The sequence below is a fragment of the Oncorhynchus mykiss genome, chromosome 9 (genome assembly GCF_057628025.1).
Source record: "Oncorhynchus mykiss isolate SJ-2025 chromosome 9, ASM5762802v1, whole genome shotgun sequence".
NCBI lineage: Eukaryota > Metazoa > Chordata > Actinopteri > Salmoniformes > Salmonidae > Oncorhynchus > Oncorhynchus mykiss.
Window position 1 is genome coordinate 61,702,236 of NC_143030.1, and position 20,981 is coordinate 61,723,216.

Sequence of the window (20,981 nt, forward strand, 5' to 3'; positions counted from 1 at the left end):
ACAAAAAGAAAACCAGCCCAGTCACGGACCAGGATGTCTTGCTCCCAGGCAGACTAAATAACTTTTTTGTCCGCTTTGAGGACAATACAGTGCTACTGACACAGCCCGCAACCAAAACATGCTGACTCTCCTTCACTGCAGCTGAGGTGAGTAAAACATTTAAACGTGTTAACCCTCGCAAGGCTGCAGGCCCAGACGGCATCCCCAGCCGCGCCCTAAGAGCATGCGCAGACCAGCTGGCTGGTGTGTTTACGGACATATTCAATCAATCCTTATCCCAGTCTGCTGTTCCCACATGCTTCAAGAGGGCCACCATTGTTCCTGTTCCCAAGAAAGCTAAGGTAACTGAGCTAAACGACTACCGCCCCGTAGCACTCACTTCCGTCATCATGAAGTGCTTTGAGAGACTAGTCAAGGACCGTATCACCTCCACCCTACCTGACACCCTAGACCGACTCCAATTTGCTTACCGCCCAAATAGGTCCACAGACGATGCAATCTCAACCACACTGCACCCTGCCCTAACCCATCTGGACAAGAGGAATACCTATGTGAGAATGCTGTTCATCGACTACAGCTCAGCATTTAACACCATAGTACCCTCCAAACGCATCATCAAGCTCGAGACCCTGGGTCTCGACCCCGCCCTGTGCAACTGGGTACTGGACTTCCTGATGGGCCGCCCCCAGGTGGTGAGTGTAGGTAACAACATGTCCACCCCGCTGATCCTCAACACTGGGGCCCCACAAGGGTGCGTTCTGAGCCCTCTCCTGTACACCCTGTTCACCCACGACTGCGTGGCCACGCACGCCTCCAACTCAATCATCAAGTTTGCGGACGACACAACAGTGGTAGGCTTGATTACCAACAAAGACGAGATGGCTTACAGGGAGGAGGTGAGGGCCCTCGGAGTGTGGTGTCAGGAAAATAACCTCACACTCAACGTCAACAAAACTAAGGAGATGATTGTGGACTTCAGGAAACAGCAGAGGGAACACCCCCCTATCCACATCGATGGGACAGTAGTGGAGAGGGCAGTAAGTTTTAAGTTCCAAGGCGTACACATCACAGACAAACTGAATTGGTCCACCCACACAGACAGCATCGTGAAGAAGGCGCAGCAGCGCCACAACACCACCCGATGTCACAGGAAGGCCATAAAGATCATCAAGGACAACAACCACCCGAGCCACTGCCTGTTCACCCCGCTATCATCCAGAAGGCGAGGTCAGTACAGGTGCATCAAAGCTGGGACCGAGAGACATGAAAAACAGCTTCTATCTCAAGGGCATCAGACTGTTAAACAGCCACCACTAACATTGAGTGGCTGCTGCCAACACACTGACACAACTCCAGACACTTTAATAATGGGAATTGATGGGAATTGATGTAAAATATATCACTAGCCGCATTAACCTTTCTGATCTCCCCATCCCGGATCCGGGTTCGTGAATACAGACTCAAGCTCATTACCATAACGCAACGTTAACTATTCATGAAAATCGCAAATGAAATGAAATAAATATGCTAGCTCTCAAGCTTAGCCTTTTGTTGACAACACTGTCATCTCAGATTTTCAAAATATGCTTCTCAACCATTGCAAAACAATCATTTGTGTAACAGTATTGATGGCTAACGTAGCATTTAGCATTAGCATTCAGCTGGCAACATTTACACAAAAAAACAGAAAAGCATTCAAAAAAATCATTTACCTTTGAAGAACTTCAGATGTTTTCATTGAGGAGACTCTCAGATAGCAAATGTTCAGTTTTTCCTGAAAGATTATTTGTTTAGGACAAATCGCTCCGTTTTCTGCGTCACGTTTAGCTATGAAAAAACCCCTGTATCCAGGATTGTGTAAATCTATCAGCAAGCTCATTAGCATAACACAACGTTAACTATTTATGAAAATCGCAAATGAAATGAAATAAATATGCCATCTCTCAAGCTTAGCCTTTTGTAAACAACACTGTCATCTCAGATTTTCAAAATATGCTTCTCAACCATAGGAAAACAATCATTTGTGTAAAAGTAGCTAGCTAGAGTTAGCATTTCGCGTTAGCATTTAGCGTTAGCATTAGCGTTAGCATCCAGCACGCAACATTAACAAAAACATAAAAGCCTTCAAATAAAATCATTTACCTTTGAAGAACTTCTGATGTTTTCAATGAGGATACTCTCAGTTAGATAGCAGATGCTCAGTTTTTCCAAAAAGATTCCTTGTGTATTAGAAATAGCTCCGTTTTATACATCACATTTGGCTACCAAAAAAAATCCATAAATTCAGTCCTCAAAACGCAAACTTTTTTCCAAATTAACTCCATAATATCGACTGAAAACATGGCAAACGGTGTTTAGAATCAATCCTCAAGGTGTTTTTCACATATCTCTTCATTGATACATCGTTCTTGGAAACATGCTTTCTCTCCTGAATCCCAGGAGAAAATGCCTGCACCTGAAGATTACGCACAAATTTAGACAAAGGACACCGGGCGGACCTCTGGAAAATGTAGTCTCTTATGGCCAATCTTCCAATGATATGCCTACAAATACGTCACAATGCTGCTAAGACCTTGGGCGAACGACAGAAAGTGTAGGCTCATTCCTTGCGCAATCACAGCCATATAAGGAGAGAATGGAAAACAGAGCTTCAGAAATTCTGCTAATTCCTGGGTGATGCATCATCTTGGTTTCGCCTGTAGAATGAGTTCTGGGGCACTTACAGACAAAGTCTTTGCAGATTCTGAAACTTCAGAGTGTTTTCTTTCCAAAACTGTCAAGAATATGCATAGTCGAGCATCTTTTCGTGACAAAATATCGCGCTTAAAACGGGAACGTTTTTTATCCAAAAATGAAATAGCGCCCCTAGAGCTCTAAGAGGTTAAACAATGCTACTTAATATAATGTTTACATACCCTACATTATTCATCTCATATGTATACGTATATACTGTACTCTATATCATCTACTGCATCTTTATGTAATACATGTATCACTAGCCTCTTTAAACTATGCCACTTTGTTTACATACTCATCTCATATGTATATACTGTACTCGATACCATCTACTGCATCTTGCCTATGCCGCTCTGTACCATCACTCATTCATATATCTTTATGTACATATTCTTTATCCCTTTACACTTGTGTGTATAAGGTAGTAGTTTTGGAATTGTTAGTTAGATTACTCGTTGGTTATTACTGCATTGTCGGAACTAGAAGCACAAGCATTTCGCTACACTCGCATTAACATCTGCTAACCATGTGTATGTGACAAATAAATTTGATTTGATTTGAAGATCATACTTTTTTGAGAAATGTCCTCTGGACTGATGAAAAAAAATGGAAATGTTTGGCCATAATGACGATCATTATGTTTGTAGGAAAAAGGGGGATGCTTGCAAGCCGAAAAACACAATCCCAACCGTGAAGCACGGGGGTGGCAGCATCATGTTGTGGGGGTGCTTTGCAGCAGGAGGGACTGGAGTACTTCACAAAATAGATGGCTTCATGAGGAAGGAAATGTGTGTGGATATATTGAAGCAACATCTCAAGACATCAGCCAAGTTAAAGCTTGGTCGCAAATGGGTCTTCCAAATGGACAATGACACCAATCGTACTTCCAAAGTTGTGACAGAATGGCCTAAGGATAACAAAGTCAAGGTATTGGAGTGACCATCACAAAGCCCTGACCTCAATCCTATAAAAAATGTGTGGGCAGAACTGAAAAAGCGTGTGCGAGCAAGGAGGCCTACAAGCCTGACTCAGTTTCACCAGCTCTGTCAGGAGGAATGTGCCAAAATTCACCCATCTTATTGTGGGAAGCTTGTGGAAGGCTACCCGAAACGTTTGACCAAAGTTAAACAATTTAAAGATAATGCTACCAAATACTAATTGAGTTCTTGTTAACTTCTGACCCACTAGGAATGTGATGAAAGAAATAAAAGCTCAAATAAATCATTCTCTCTACTATCATTCTGACATTTCACATTCTTAAAATAAAGTGGTGATCCTAACTGGCCTAAGACAGGGAATTGTTTATTAGGATTACATGTCAGGAATGGTGAAAAACTGAGTTTAAATGTATTTGGCTAAGGTGTATGTAAACTTCCGACTTCAACTGTATTTCTGTATTTCATTTTCAAATAAATATGCAAAAATGTGTCATTGCGGGTATTGTGTGTAGATGGGTGAGAATATGTTATATTTAATCAATTTTGAATTCAGACTGTAACACAACAAAATGTGGAATAAGTGAATGGGTATAAATACTTTCTGAATGCACCGTACATCTGGGGAACGGATGGATTGGGAACCTTAATTGAAAACTTTCTGTTGGCACTGTTTGCTATGAACATTACTGGTTCATTGTGTCATTACATTAACTGTAAACCTCATGAGAACTTTTGAATGTTCTGTGAATCTTGTTACTGATGTTGTGCACAACATGTTAGTGAATGTTAGATTATTCCAAGGATATGTCATTTAAAATATTTTTTGAAGAATACAAATATTTTGTTATCAAAAACATTCTATGTTTTTGGATGTTGTCATCCAAATGTTACTTAAACCCTATTTATAACTTAATGGAAATCTTAGCTAATGTTCTGGGAATGTTGTCGGTTTGCTGGGTAGGCTGTTCATGGTTGTGAACCCGTTAAGTACCAAGCATTATTAAACCAGACATTTGTTACAATGTTGCCAGACAGTGGACCAGATAATATCTAGTTGGATTATGATGTATAAACCCACTATAAAGTCTTCATCGTGTTCTTGGAAAAGACAACAATATTTGGACTCCAAAATAGTAATTTATGGCCCTGTGATCATCTCATTCTCTGAGGCTTTATAGAGGAATCAAGTTGCTCTGCCAATATATTTCAGCTGTACAGCAGCTGTGAAGGATGTACTTTCATTGGTAAATCCCTCAACTAATGGCTTTTGAACCACATCTATTCTTCGACAATTGGTCTCGTCTTTAGAGCAATAGCAGCCTCCAAGTTTGAAGAGCCATGTCTAGTAGATTTTCTAAATTGGTTACATTTTTGTAAAAATCAGGATGACTTGTAACTAGCTTTCACTTCATTGATTTTCCCATTAGAATTGCAATTTTGGCATTCAAAGGTTTTTCGTATGTATAAACTGGAATATAATACTGAAGTGGCTGAGAGATTAGATTTGATACTAGTCCAGTGGCAATTTTAGCATGTAAATCTTGGTGGGGCCAAGAAAAATAGCTGATATGGCAGACTTGCTAAACCAATATGGTTTCTAATTGAGATGTTCAAACTATGGCATAAGGGGACAACAAGTGGATAAAAGGCAATCCGTAATTTAAATTAAGACATTAATGAGCGAGCTAGGACAGACGTAGTCAATATAATTATTTGTTTGGCACTTTTGAAATGTACACCAACAGAAAGCCGAACATGGGCCATTCTTACAGTGTTCTCCCTGTACACTAAGTCAGAACTGTAGGATAAATAAAGGGAGCATATAAGCAGACAATGAAAGCTCTTGCAAAATTTGATGTTTACATTTCTCTAAAACAGGTTATAGGCTACATGTGCACCACCAAGTCAGAACAGTAGGCGGAATTAAGAGGTAGGGTAGACTAAATTATTAGGATGAGGCACATGGGCTACTAACAGCTTACTACACAACATACACTCAGTATTACTTTCTTAGCTACCGTATACATACAGTATCTCCCTGGCATATTACATAGTTTATGCAGAAGCATACAAGACATTTCTGGACTCACCTTTTTGTGCTGTGCTCACTTGAACAGGAAGGTGGCATGGCGGTCCTTCATGGGCAAAGTCTGGCATTTATGGTGATTTCACTGGGAACTTGGAAAAAAATAAGGTTGAATCATGATGACGTCAATGATCTTCATGTCGTAGCTTTTGAAAAGAGTCCCGAGTTCCCTACTTACAATTCTGAGTTGGATGTCCGTTCAAAACGTATTTCCCAGTCGGAGCTCGTAGCTCGAAGTCGGAGCTCGAAGTCATGTTTTTGCAGTTCCAAGTTAACAGTTGTTTTGAGCGCGGCACAAATCATGCTTCATTGATAGCATGGCCAATGTTGAATGTTTATCATTTTATACTTGGAAACGAGACACTTAAACCCAGATTTGGGATCACACAGCCACTCCACTGAATATCAGGCTAGTGATTGCTTTGCAATGGTTGCAGTTAGCCACTGTCACTGATTCCTTCCAAACCACTCATTGTTGATTTTGCGATTTCCAACTTGTTGTATAATGTTTATGTCGAATAGCCGATGAGCACCAATATGTTTTATCTAGTTCTCTTCACTGTTTATCTTCATATGACAAGGAATAAAAAGGATTTGCCAGTAGATTGTTGAGTATGTACAGTGGGGCAAAAAAGTATTTAGTCAGCCACCAATTGTGCAAGTTCTCCCACTTAAAAAGATGAGAGAGGCCTGTAATTTTCATCATAGGTACACTTCAACTATGACAGACAAAATGAGAAAAAAAAATCCAGAAAATCACATTGTAGGGTTTGTAATGAATTTCTTTGCAAATTATGGTGGAAAATAAGTATTTGGTCAATAAGATAACCCTAAATTACAAGAATATAATCTCTCAGGTATCTCCAGATATATCCAAACATGGGAGAATCAAATGGCAAGGGTGCAACATTTAGCCCAGCAATGTGAATCTTTGTGAGGGGAGATGAGAATAGCATTACAATAAATGTCACTGTATTAGAATTACAGCCAACCCCATCCTGTACTTTATTACTGTCACTGGCTAGTTTTGGTTTCATCATGTGATCATGTGATTTATCATTGTCTCCGAGGTCTCGGAGGTCATCAGCCATGTGGAAATGCTATTTGTCTCGGGCATATCATAGCTCAGTGAGTTAGTCAGCGTGCACTGAATGGCAACAATGAACAAGTGGGCCCAAGAGGTATAAAACAATGCGATCGCTGCCTGGTTGAGGCATACGGCAGAAGGTACAGTAGTATATGTTAGCAGAGATGAAGGATATACCCCATTCACATTACATTGATAGATCCTGCCAAGCTCATCATTAGTTTAATCGGATTATGATAATTCTGACTAGACAACACCTTACTGTGGCATTTCTGCAGCCAATTATTTTATGATGTATGCTTTTAGAATAGCGTTTGATTTACTTATGTGGCCTTGATATGTGACCTGAACAGGTTGGCTGTGCATGGCATACCCACATTGAGAGATAAATCCGGTCTCTCCACCAGAGATGCTCCTGTCACTCTCCATGCCTCTTCAGTGGAATGGGATCACTTGTTTACTCAACTTCTCAATATACTGTATTACCTCAGGTAGTGGTGGGAAAACTACCCAATTGTCATACTTGAGTAAAATTAAAGATACCTTAATTGAAAATAACTCAAGTAAAAAGTGAAAGTCACCAAGTAAACTACTACTTGAGTAAAGTCTAAAGGTATTTGGTTTTAATATACTTAAGTAAAAGTATAAATAATTTAAAATTCCAAACCAGATGGCAAGATATTCTTGTTTTTTTTATTTTTACGGATAGCCTGGAGCACACTCCAACACTAAGACATAATTAACAAACAAAGCATTTGTGACCATTTTCTTGTTCTGCTAAGCATTAAAAATGTACTTTTGGGTGTCAGGGAAAATGTATGGGAGTAAAAAGTACATTATTTTATTTAGGAATGCAGTGGAGTAAAAGTAAAAGTTGTCAAAAATATAAATAGTAAAGTACAGATACATAAAAAAAATGACAAGTAGTACTTTAAAGTATTTTTACTTAAGTACTTTACACCACTGACCTCAGGCATGTCAGCTAAAACATGTATTTACTCTCCAGAGGCTGATTCAAGACTTTTACAAGCATTTCTAGAAGCTTACAAAGGGTCACCACACCACAACCTCACAAAATGATTTGTAGAACTTTTGAAGAAGATGTTTGATGAATGGCAGGTAATTTGAGTGACCACTTGGCAGACCACTCGGCACATGTTGAAGACCCTTTATGTCTATTTAGAGTCCTGTCTCTTGCACATAGTACATGTATGGCTCATCTAGGCAAGAGGCCATGCTTACCATATACATTTTGATATATGAAATGTGTTATTTTATATACCCATCATTGCATACATTTATCAAAATTATTTTCCCGAGTTCGTCACCCGCTACATCACAGATCACTGACATATTGACGTTTAAAATGGCAAGATAACTGCTAACAAAAAAGTTAACTTCACTTGTTTTTTCTTCCTGTTTTCCTCATCGAGATCTGGTTATGTCTCTTGCTGTATTTTGAATGACCAGGCACTGGTGACATAACCCAAAGGCCGCCATGCTCCAATGAGGGGCCGGCCATTGCTGTCTTGTTAGCACCCAGGCGGCTCACCTCAGTACTTGTCCATGGCTGGAATGATCACTATGTGCCATGACATTTTATCAATATGGAAAAGGATCGAAGAAGGGACTAATCCAGTAGGTTTATGTGGGATTATGCCTACTCTGGAGGCTATTTAGTTCCACTTGGGGAACTGTATGTGGAAGGACGAACATGGCAGAAGACTGGCACCACATGAAACTTGCTGGTCTTATTGAAATAAACACATCCGGCGTTCTGGTCAGCTGCAGCTTGTTATGATATTTGTACCTCCAGACGATTAGTATTTCATTCTTTTAGGATGGCTCACTTTAGAAGAGCAAGCTAGGTGAACTCATTGAACTTACAAAGAAATGAATGTTGCTTAGATGAGAAACATAAAAAATGTCAACACAAATCTGAATGATAGCGAACATGTTTAGATGCCATGTCTATTCACTTTTTGATGTAAACAAATATCAATGCTTGGGAAAAGGTACTGTGGTCTGTACGCATTTCACTAGCAGCAAACAGCTTGGAAAGCATGTACTGCATTGTGGTGTATCAGTTGAAAGATCGCTGTCACGTACTACAACAACAGGACCAAGGCGTCCAAACCTCTTGCTCCCTGTGTTTTCATTTGGAGCGCAATGTTAGATGTTTTATTACCCAGTTTAAAATATCCTCCTTGTCCTTTCATCAATCATGGTCAAGTGACCGCATTTGTCATATCAAGTTTTGGGGACATGCAACCTTCAGCATAACAAGTTCATATTCTTGATTATTTATGCCGCTACAGTATATAGGATGGTGACATAGAAACAAACTACAGAAAGACTAGTAGAGTGTCTGTGCGAACAGTAATGATGCAAACAACATTGCACACGCACAATATATTGTATCCCCCAGTCGGGATTCAGAATTCTCCTTTGGATCATGACCAGACTGTCAAAGCAGCAGTAATTACATAGAAGCCACTCTGAGTGTGAAGGATTAAGATCTCAGTGATATCAGAAACAGACACGTTCCCATGGAGAGGACCGAGTATAAACAGGCATTACACGCAGTCTTCCTCATGCAAGTGTCTGCCATTGGAAATGCAGGAACAACTGCAAAAACAAACTGTTAGACACGACTATCAGGCAGATGAGATAAGGTTTTGACTAGGCTGTTTTGACACAAACATCAAGGGTGGTGTTTTTATGCTTAGTTTCCTGACTTCTTTATGCTATCTGTATCCTTTTAAATAAGTTATAATGTACAGTGCTGTAGAAAAGTATTTGCCCCTTTCTGATTTTCTCTATTTTTGAATATTTTTTACACTGAATGTTATCAGATCTTTAATCAACACCTAATATTACATAAAGGGAACCTGAGTTTACAAATAACAAACAAAAAATATATACTTATTTTATTGATTTAATGAACAAAGTTATGCAACACCCAATTCCCCTATGTGAAAAATTAATTGCCCCCTTACACACTGATTGTGCCACCTTTAGTTGCAATGACTGCAACCAAATGCTTCCTGTAGTTGTTGACCAGTCTCATTGCTGTGGAACAAAATTGGCCCACTCTTACATGTAGAACTGCTTTAACTCAGCTACATTTGTTGGTTTTCAAGCATGAACTGCCCATTTCAAGTCTTGACAGAACATCTCAATTGGGATTAGGTCTGGACTTTAACTAGGCCATTCCAAAACTTAAAGTGTGTTGCTTTTTAACCAATTTTCATGTAGATTTGATTGTGTGTTTTGGATCATTGTCTTGCTGCATGACCCAGCTGCATTTCAGCTTCAGCTCACAGACAGATAATGTCAGGCTACAGGAGGATGTCAGGCTATGATACTGAGCAGAATTCATGGTTCCTTCTATTAAGGCATGTCATCTAGTCCTGGGGCAGCAAATCATCCCCAAACCACCACCATCATGAATGACCGTTGGTATGAGGTTCTTACTCTGAAATGCAGTGTTTGGTCTTAGCCAGACATAATGGGACCCATCTCATCTAAAAAGTTGACTGATGTTTGCCAAAAAGCACCTGGAAGTACCTGGATGATCATACAGACTCTTGGAAGAATGTTCTATGGACAGATGAGCCAAAAGTATAACTTTGTGGGTCCCATTATCCCATTAATATTCAGTATCAAAAATGTGCAACAGAAAAGAAAATTAGAAAGGGGGCAAATACTTTTTCACAGCACTGTATATACAGAAGTATTTATGATTTTCTCTGTTTTTGCATATTTTTGACACTGAATGTTTTCAGATCTTCAATTAAAACCTACTATTAGATACCTGAGTTTACATTTTATATTTATTTATTTCAAATAAACTAAGTTATGCAACTGTGAGGAAACAACAACTACGGGAAGCGTTTGGTTGGAGTCATTGCAGGTGGCACAATCAGTTATTGAGTGTAAGGGGGCAATTACTTTGTCACACAAGTATATTGGGTGTTGCATACTTTTGTTTATGAAATAAGTATGAAACTGTTGTGTTATTTGTTCACTCTGGTTTGCTTAATCTAATATTAGGTTTTGGTTGAAGATCTGATAATATTCCGTAGGAAAAATATGCAAAAGTAGAGAAAATTAGGAAGGGGGCAAGTACTTTTTCACATCACTGTATATTAGAGAAATTATTAAACTGAGATCCTTGTGTTGATTGAAGGTTAAGTTCTCACAGAAGTTTTCCAAATCATTCAAAGCCCTTTAACTTTAGTTGAGGTCAATGGGTTTTTCTTTTAAAAGACTCATAAGAGTCCTCCAACAACAACTGTCTCGGAGCATTAACAGGATGAGAAAAAGATATGACACAATAAAAATAAGGTACTCTTCATTACGCATAACATGTTACATAATGCATTCAGCATGATGAAAGGGACAAGTGACTCCTTCTTAACCTCAACCTCTGAAGTCTACGTTGTAGTATCATCACAGCTGATGACCATTAGCGCTATGAGAGGTCAACTAAGATCAATATTAACCCACGTTGTGTTTGTAAAGCTACAGTATATGGGAAGCATATGGTGTTTCCGTCATTTCACCTTGATGAAATTACTACAATGTTCTTTGAAGTGCTTTTTAGCAGTAACACTAGTTGACCGTTGAATAGAGGCATACAAGAAATGAAAACAAATTATGTGAATAGCTTCATGTACATATCTTGCATTTGAAACAATCCCCATTTTCTGTTTGAATTAAAGGAGCTAATGAATAAGATAAATCGACCTCTGATTGAATGATATAGGCACTGAATGCGTGACAAGATTTGAATACCAACCTAATAACTTAGGTTACATAACTTTAAATGGAGACCACCACACCAATCATGTTCTTTTCAGCAAATGTTTCTGTGAAGATGGCTAGACTGTCACCAGTCATTATGTGGTGTAGAGAAACTCAGTATCTGTTGATACCACTCACTCCATCATCCTTTTCATCATATAGCCCCCTACCCCCAGACCACCCTCCTCCCCTTTTGAGGAACCGTCTGCCTAAATACAGGGAGAGCCTCCTCTTGATCAGAATCACTGTGTCTGGTTACTAACAGGCTGGCAGAGAAATCAAACCCGTTTCCCCCAAAGGATTTACTACAAAGCAAAACCTTGAGGGCAGTGAGAAAATACCCTAAGAAATACCCAAGGAAATACCCAAGCCCTCAAATACAGTCTGAGTTAGACTAACAGTACGTGAGCAGTAGACAGGCGACAGGCAGGTAAGCTACCTTTAACTGACTATTGCAAGATCATACTGAGTAAGTTCACTGGAGAACTGTAATTTCCAGGGACCATAACACAGATTTAATTCCCAGGTGTACCTGAAATGTACCTACAGTGTACCTAAAGTTATACTGTATTTTGAAAAACAAACACACTGAGGGTTCTACTAAGAGGGAGATCAGTCGTGTATGAGGAATGACCATATTTTTGCCCATTTAAAGGGCAATATATTTGGTTAACTGTTCTACACTGGACCATACTGTATTTTTCCCCAATGAGCTCGGTCCCAGCAAACTATCTCTGTGATGACTTGATTCTTGTCGTAAATGTATTATAATGCAATATTTCATGCTGCACACAATGAATGTAATTTAAAATGTGATGTCATTAATGACATGTGGGTTTAAGTTCTGGTACGCTATTTCAGAAAGTAAATATCAGCCTTTCACTTTTTAATCATATCTAATTATATTTTTGTAAGAGAATGTAATTTTCTTCTTTCTTTCTTGATTGATGATGTCCTCATCTGATTAAAAAAAGACATGCTATGGATTACATTTCAGGCCATGGAACCCATGGTGTGTTGGACCACATGTAGTAAGGTCAGGTGTAGTGAAGACCACAGGGGGTTGGTGGCACCTTAATTGGGGAGGACGGGCTCATGGTAATGGCTGGTGCGGAATCAGTGAAATGGTATCAAATACATCAAACACATGGTTTCCATGTGTTTGATGCCATTCCATTTACTCCGTTCCAGACATTATTATGAGCTGTCCTCCCCTCAGCAGCCTCCACTGGTAAAGACACAAGAAGTCATTGCAGTAGGCAGGCCTGGGTTCAAATACTAATTAAAATCTTTCAAATACTTTGAGTGTTTGCTTTAGGCTGCCTGGAGAGCCAGGTGGTCAGTGTTAGCACTTTTGAGACTTTTCTATTGGTTGCATTGCAACAGACAATCTCAATCAGGCACATATACAGTATTTGCAATTATTTATAATAGCATTTGAACCCAGGTCTAGCAGTAGGTTACCAGCAGGGTCACAGCTAACTATAGAGTTCGAAGTGTGTACTTTCAGTGTTTGTCCTGCTAGTGTTATGACTCATGGGACGGGAAAGAACATGACAAGAAGGGAATGCTTGGCTCCCTGATGTTCATTAAAGTCAGATACTTTTTATTTAGTATGGTGCTCTGACTGCCAAGATGTAATGACCCTCAAATACATTTGGGACACTTTCCATGTAGCATTAATGCCTTAATTCAAACTACTGTAGCTCTAGGAATTTCTAAAACCTTAAGGTTCAGAGTTTGCCATTTTGTTCAGCAGGTTTGATTTATTGTACTCACACCAGCTAAGCATATACTTCTTTATTTGGAATGTTTCAAAGAAAATACTGAACTCAACAACGATCTCTCAGATCATAATGTGAGGACATGTGAGGGTAAACTAGCCCAGCACTCTGATTGATTTATAAAACTCAACTATCTGTGCCATATTTCGTCAGGCTAAGCCTCTCACCATGTATCAGTTGGTAGGTACACATGCAAGTGAAGTTCTAATGGTTTAGACTTAGAGCATGGAACCCTCAATTAGAACGGCATGTGCGTTATTGACAAAGAATGCTATCTTGATAATCAATCACTATTATTTTATTAACCCTTTTTACATCTGCAGTTGTATCAAAGTGCTTTATGATAAGACATACAGTATCCACAGCTCTAAACGTTTGAGAATTGCCTCTCATACCAAGACTAGGGATGCAAAGCTACAGTACCAGTAATTTACCAAATTATTGGAATCTTCCGTCATTTTGGTAGTTAATATCAAATCTATGGCAATCGTAACTTTGGTAATTTATATTGAATTCATATATAGTATTCCTTTTTTTATATCAGTGTTCAAATTGTCCCTGAGTTTCTAGTAGATAGATCATATGGTTCAAGAGAAAATAGCCTAAATAGTGAAAAAAACATCTAATCAACAATGGCATTGTTTTTAACTACTTCCGCAACCTGTCCAACTATTGACTTTCTTCACAACTGCTACCAGTTTGATGCCAAAACATTTACTTCAAATACATGTTGACAGTGAAACAAATAAAAGTATTAAAATATATACAGTGCCTTCGGAAGGTATTTAGACCCCTTGACTTTTTCAACATTTTGTTACGTTCCAGCCTTTTTCTCATCAATCTACACACAATACCCTATAATGGCAAAACAAGGAAAATGTTGTTAGAAATATTCGAATGAGTCGCCCCCCCCAACATTTGAATTATCACTCATAGAGCAAAGAACACTTTTGTGAACTGCAAAGAATAATTTCAGGGCTCAAAGGAATATTATTTGAGTCATTGTGATTCCACACCTTTCCCAAAGAACCCTTGAGGAACCCTCTTTTCTTTGTGTATATAGTGCATTCGGAACGTATTCAAACCCCTTGACTTTTTACACATTTTGTTTGTTTACAGCCTTATTATAAAATTGATTACATTTTTACAAAATCTCATCAATCTACAAGCAATACCCCAATATGACAAAGTAAAAACAGGTTTTCAGACATTTTTGCAAATGTATTAACAATAAAAAATAGAAATGCCTTATTTACATAAGTATTCAGACCCTTTGCTGTGAGACTAGACTATTGAGCTCAGGTGCATGCTGTTTCCATTGATCATCCTTGAGATGTTTCTACAACTTGATTGGACATGATGGTAAATTCAATTGATTGGACATGATTTGAAATGGCACACACCTGTCTATATAATGTCCCACAGTTGGCAGTGCATGTCAGAGCAAAAACCAAGCCATGAGGTTGAAGGAATTATCTGTAGAGCTCCGAGACAGGGTTGTGTCAAGGCACAGATCTGGGAGAAGATACCAAAAAAAGTATGCAGCTTTGAAGGTCCCCAAGAACAGTGGCCTCCATCATTCTTAAATGGAAGAAGTTTGGAACCACCAAGACTCTTCCTAGAGCTGGCCGCCCGGCCAAACTGAGCAATCGGGGGAGAAGGGCCTTGGTCAGGGAGGTGACCAAGAACCTGGTCACTCTGACAGAGCTCCAGAGTTCCTCTGTGGAGATGGGAGAACCTTCCAGAAGGACAACTATCTCTGCAGCACTCCACCAATCAGGCCTTTACTGTAGAGAGGCCAGACAGAAGCCACTCCTCAGTAAAAGGCACATGACAGCCCGCTTGGTGTCTGCCAAAAGGCACCTGAAGACTCTCAGACTATCAGAAACAACATTTTTTTGGTCTGATTAAACCAAGATTGAACTCTTTGGCCTAAATGTGTGTGGAGGAAACCTGGCACCATCCCAATTGTGAAGCATGGTGGTGGCATGCTTACTATATATAAAGGATATTTCATGCTGAAACCCCCATATTAAACACCTATGGTATTCAATTGGTTGATGGTTTATATTTAGGATAATGTTTTACAGCTTTGACATATTTTTTATTTTAAAATCATCTTAGTCAATTATTTAATTTATTTGACATGTGATAAGGCCACACAGGAGGCCAGCGATTATTACCGACACCTGTGATAATCTGATGTACTCAAAAGGGTACTTAAGTAATAGATTACATCAAATCCTTGAAAGACAACAATATTCTGGTAGTTTAGTGGAAAACTAATGTTTCCAGTATTATACCCTCCCTTTGCAACCCTAACCAAGCCCCTTAAGCTTTTCTACTGCAATCACCTTAAGTCTGCCACTTTTTGGCACAGGCACTCTAATTCTGATATTTTGCCTTTTTTTTCCTCTTTTTTTTCTCTCAAACAGATCAGATCGTTTGCCAAAAACTGTTACAAAATATAGATACTTGTTTGCATTTTTATATCAAAAACCTTTGTTGACCTTGCTATTTCTATCTGCGTACCCATTCAAGTATAACCACTCCAGTCATTTGCACAATCTTGGTGATAGCATGATCATAGTTTTATGAGGTATGTGCCCTATCACATGCACAGGGTTAGTCTTGGCTGTTTAATGAAAGGTAATACATCTTCTGAATCCCATGTAATTAAATTGGCTTCTGACAGTTTAAAATGACAACACCACACAAAAAGATGAAAGGCAATGTACTGTATGCTGTATCGTTACCAGATTATGAGAAACACAGACACACACAGACACACACACTCTGCCTTGCACAGTCATATGCGTCCCATAAATTATGAATATTGTCAGCCAACAACAAGGAACTTTTCATCTCTTAGATTAAATACAGTCTACGGTACAGCACACTGTGCACCCTGAGCATGTGTCATTGTCACTGTTATGAGCTGTGGTCACTATCAGTCACACAGGAAAAGGGCATCAGCCTAAAGTTCATACACAACATGCATCCTTCACACTCCACATTTAATGGACACCTCAGCAAGTGCAAGACTTTACAGATGACATGTTAACATTGCCTTCTAGAGACAGACATACAGCTCAGCTGTGTTCAGGAACTTTGGACTCTGCCACCTCTTTTGGAAAGACATTCTCGTGATAAATGAAGTATAATGGAGAACAATGATTGAAAATATAAAAATTCATAAGTAATCAATCAGTTGATGTTTACATGATGTTTTCATTTACAGAGAGCCCCGTGATTGACTGAGCTTTTGGATCACACACACATATCTGCCAAGATGTGGAAGAAGTCAAAGGTCACAGACCAGACGGCCACTGGCCAAGGAGGTACTGTATACATGAATGTTCCTTTCTCTCCTTCCTAATTCCAGTACAGTACATACTAAGACAGAGAAGACATCAAACATCAAGCGTTATCTTCACAAGGCCCCCAATGATTGCCAGAGAAAATAAAGATGGGAATACCTTGTGGTGCACTGTGGTATTTCAGTAGCTTATATAAGCAGCAAACACTACATGACCAAATGTATGTGGACACCTGTTTGTCGAACATCTGATTCCAAAATTATGGCTATTAATATGGAGTTGGTCCCCCTTTGTTGCTATAACAGCCTCGACTCTTCTGGGAAGCCTTTCCACTAGATGTTGGAACAATGATGCATGGACTTGCTTCAATTCAGCTACAAGAGCATTAGTGAGGTTGGCCACTGATGTTGGGCAAATGGCCTGGCTCGCAGCCGGCGTTCCAATTCATCCCAAAGGAGTTCGATGGGGTTGAGGTCAGGGCTCTGTGCAGGCCAGTCAAGTTCTTCCACACCGATCTCGACAAACCATTTCTGTATGTACCTTGCTTTGTGCACAGGGGCATTTTCATGCTGAAATACGAAAGGGCCTTGCCCAAACTGTTGCCACAAAGTTAGAAGCACAGAGTCATCTAGAATGTAATTGTATGCTATGGTGTTAAGATTTTCCTTCACTGGAATCTTAGACTCGTGTGCTGCTGCTCGGCCATGGAAACCCATTTCATGAAGCTCCCAACGAACAGTTATTGTGCTGAAGTTGCTTCCAGAGGCAGTTTGGAAGTTGGTAGTGAGTGTTGCAACTGAAGACAGACGATTTCCACACGCTGCGCGCTTCAGTACTCTGCGGTCCGGTTCTGTGAGCTTGGGTGGCCTATCACTTGGCAACTGAGCCGTTGTTGCTCCTAGACGTTTTCACTTCATTTTAACAGAACTTAGAGTTGACCAGGGCAGCTCTACCAGGGCAGACATTTGATGAACTGACTTGTTGGGAGGTGGCATCCTATGATGGTGCCACGTTGAAAGTCACTGAGCTCTTCAGTAAGGCCATTCTACAGCCAATGTTTGTCTATGGAGATTGCATTGCTGTGTTCTCGATTTTATACACCTGTCAGCAATGGTTGTGGCTAAAATAGCCGAATCCACTCATTTGAAAGGGTGTCCACATACTTTTTTATATATAGTGCTGTGAAAAAGTACTTGCCCCCTTTCAAAAAATGTCTTAACTTTAGCATATTTTTGATACTGAATATTAATGGGATAATGGGACCCATGTCATCCAAAAAGTACTTTTCACTCATCCGTCCGTAGAACATTCTTTCATGAGTTTTGATGATCATCCAGGTTCTTCCAGGTGCCTTTTGGCAAACTTGAGTAAGAACCTCATACCAAAGTTTTTTTATTTGATTTTATTTCACCTTTATTTGACCAGGTTGACCAGTTGAGCATGGTGGTGGTAATGTGATGATTTGGGGATGCTTTGCTCCCTCAGGACCTGGACGACTTGCCTTAATAGAATGAACCATGAATTCTACTCTGTATCATAGAATTCTACAGGAGAATGTCAGGTCATCTGTTTGTGAGCTGAAGCTGAAGCACAGCTGGGTCATGCAGCAAGACAATGATCCAAAACACAAAATCAAGTCTACATGAAAATTGGTTAAAAAGCAACACACTTGACGTTTTGGAATAGCCTAGTCAAAGTCCAGACCTAATCCCAATTGAGATGTTCTGGCAAGACTTGAAATGGGCAGCTCATGCTTGAAAACACACAAATGTCACTGAGTTAAAGCAGTTCTGCATTGAAGAGTGGGCCAAAATCCCTCCACAGCAATGAGACTGATCAACAACTACAGGAAGCAGGTTGCAGTCAATTCAGTTAAAGGTTCCTCGACCAGTTATTTAGTGTACGGCGGCAATTCATTTTAATTGTAATTTGTAAACTCAGGTTCCCTTTATGTAATTTTAGGTTTTGATTGAAGATCTGATAACATTCAGTGTCAAAAATTTGCAAAAAGAGAGAATATCAGAAAGGGGAAAATACTTTTTCACAACATGATATTGTGTATGTTGGCAGAAAGCCTGCTTTAGCATTGCTACTTATACTGGCCAAGTAAAACTATTTTTGATAATAACCGGTTACAAAAATGCTTTCATCATGTAAACTATTTTTCTCTGGGACCAATTATTTTCCCATTATGAACAGGAGAATTTGTTTTACCTTTTTTCATATTGCGAAAAGGCTGTCCTTAGGGAACTCAATGGATTGAAGAAATTGTACTTTGGTAATGTTTTCATGCATTGTGGCTAGTGGGCCCTAGTGTGATTGATTAATAGTACCTTGTGGAATTACAATAAAGGAACTGATGAGACAAACATTTCAGATATTTTCTTTATGGTAATGCATAAAAAGACACTACTGAGGACCACAGAATGGCAATATCAGAGCTCCTGACAACTCTTAACTCTCAGGCACTATGGATGTACCAAGGTGCCTGATCAGTCTATTATAAAATGTTTTGTATACATTTTTTTAAATGTAACCTTTATTTAACTAAGTAAATTAAAATCAAATTCTTATTTACAATGACGGCCTACCCCGGTCAAACCCTAACCCTGACGACCCGGGGCCAATTGTGCACCGCCCTACAGGACTCCCAATCACAGCTGGTTGTGATACAGCCTGGAATCAAACCAGGGTCTGTAGTGATAGCTCTAGCACTGAGATGCAGTACCTTAGACTGCTGCACCATTCGGGAGATGAACCACCCCAAGAAAAATCACAACAAAGGAAATAAGAACATTTTGTTTCAAGTGATCAGCAGTTTCAGAAGAGGCGACTAAGACCCAAGAAAATGAACAAGACAAGATGGAACTCGGTTTAAAATGAATGTTCAGTCTCATTGAATATTGAACATTGCAGATGAGCCCGAGGTTTGTCTCCTTTATACACAATGGCAGCTCTTTGAAATATAGCCATTCAATCGGAGTTGAGTCGAACATAAACACAAGAACATTGGAATTGCCCTGAGGATGGGGAGGGAGGGCCACGAAATCAAGCTCTAGAGTCTAGTACCATGTCTCACAGGAGAGAGAAAAAATCTCTACAACATTACATTTTCTGAGATTCAGACACATCTGCAAGAAATGAATGAAGTTGTATTGCCGTACTAACTTGGTCCTTGTAGTACCATTAGTTAAGCCCATTAGGGATATGTCTTTAACTATTGTCCTTAAATGTACAAAACTACATTCCAAATGTAGCAAAATGTCTTTGTACCTGTATTTGTCTTTCACCCCATTTATTAAATTGGTCACACTTTACTTTAATACAAAAATCCTTCATTACTTGTTTTAGGCATTTATGAGCCTTTATGATGGTGTATTATAAGGCTTACATAATATGTTACATAATGTTAATTTATGGCTTTAAGTAAAGTGTTACAAATGTATTGTATGTCCCTATGTTGGAATATATCCTGTCTTTACCATACATATTGTAATGTATGAGGATTCTAATGTCTCTCTGCCATTCTGCCAAAGTACTAGGCCTAAACCATGTCTTTGCCAGAAAGGTACTTCTCCTCTCCCTCTCTCCAAGTCCTTACCAGGATTAATGTTTCGTGTCCCATCTGCTTCCATGTCATCCTTTTGTCTTTGCACGCCCAGGCCCTTCAGAGGCTGAACAGGAAGAAGAGAAAAAAGGTAGGACAGTGATGATCAAAAAGCAACTTTCGCTTTTTCACTCACTGGTGTTTTGGTTTTCAAATTCCATATATTGAGGTAAATTGATTTTGATTGGTTGTCCTGAGATTCTAAATATTCTGGGCAATTAATTAAATCAGTTAACCTCATGCTGCCTTCAGGTCAGATGTGACCTCTGGACGTATTTGAAGATGAAAAACACAAACAAACAGAATGTTCAACTATTTTGGATTCAAACGTCAGTGGTATAGTATCTGTGTTGTATTCATGTCTTAGAAGATTGTGTAGTATGTAGTATTCATGCACATTATTCTGGAATGCACATAACAGGAAATATAAATGTTAATTTTCTTAAGATATTGTAAAACATAAAGGTAAACTGTAATCAATGTACTTCAGGATAAAGAGGTTGATTTTCCTTTGATGTCTACATTCTGTTACAAAAATATAAAAAATACAAAAACTCATATGTGACAAAACACTTCCAAAAACTCTAACATTTTCCTGTGTGAAATTGTAAAAT

At 39.2% G+C, this 20,981-nt stretch overlaps 1 protein-coding gene across 7 annotated transcripts in view; it reads left to right on the plus strand.

The window, feature by feature from the left end:
• Nucleotides 1–11,845: 11,845 nt before the first annotated feature.
• Nucleotides 11,846–20,981, plus strand: part of LOC110532433 (immunoglobulin-like and fibronectin type III domain-containing protein 1) — a 51,070-nt gene continuing 41,934 nt past the window's right edge. For 6 of the 7 annotated variants that reach the window (XM_036988399.2, XM_036988402.2, XM_036988400.2 and 3 more), the window contains exons 1-3: nt 11,846–12,086; nt 16,682–16,781; nt 20,423–20,458. In XM_036988399.2, coding sequence (XP_036844294.2) covers nt 16,733–16,781; nt 20,423–20,458 — 85 coding nt within the window. In that variant the 5' untranslated portion in view covers nt 11,846–12,086; nt 16,682–16,732. The remainder of the gene's footprint in view (nt 12,087–16,681; nt 16,782–20,422; nt 20,459–20,981) is intronic. The other variant, XM_090184842.1, reaches the window with a different exon arrangement.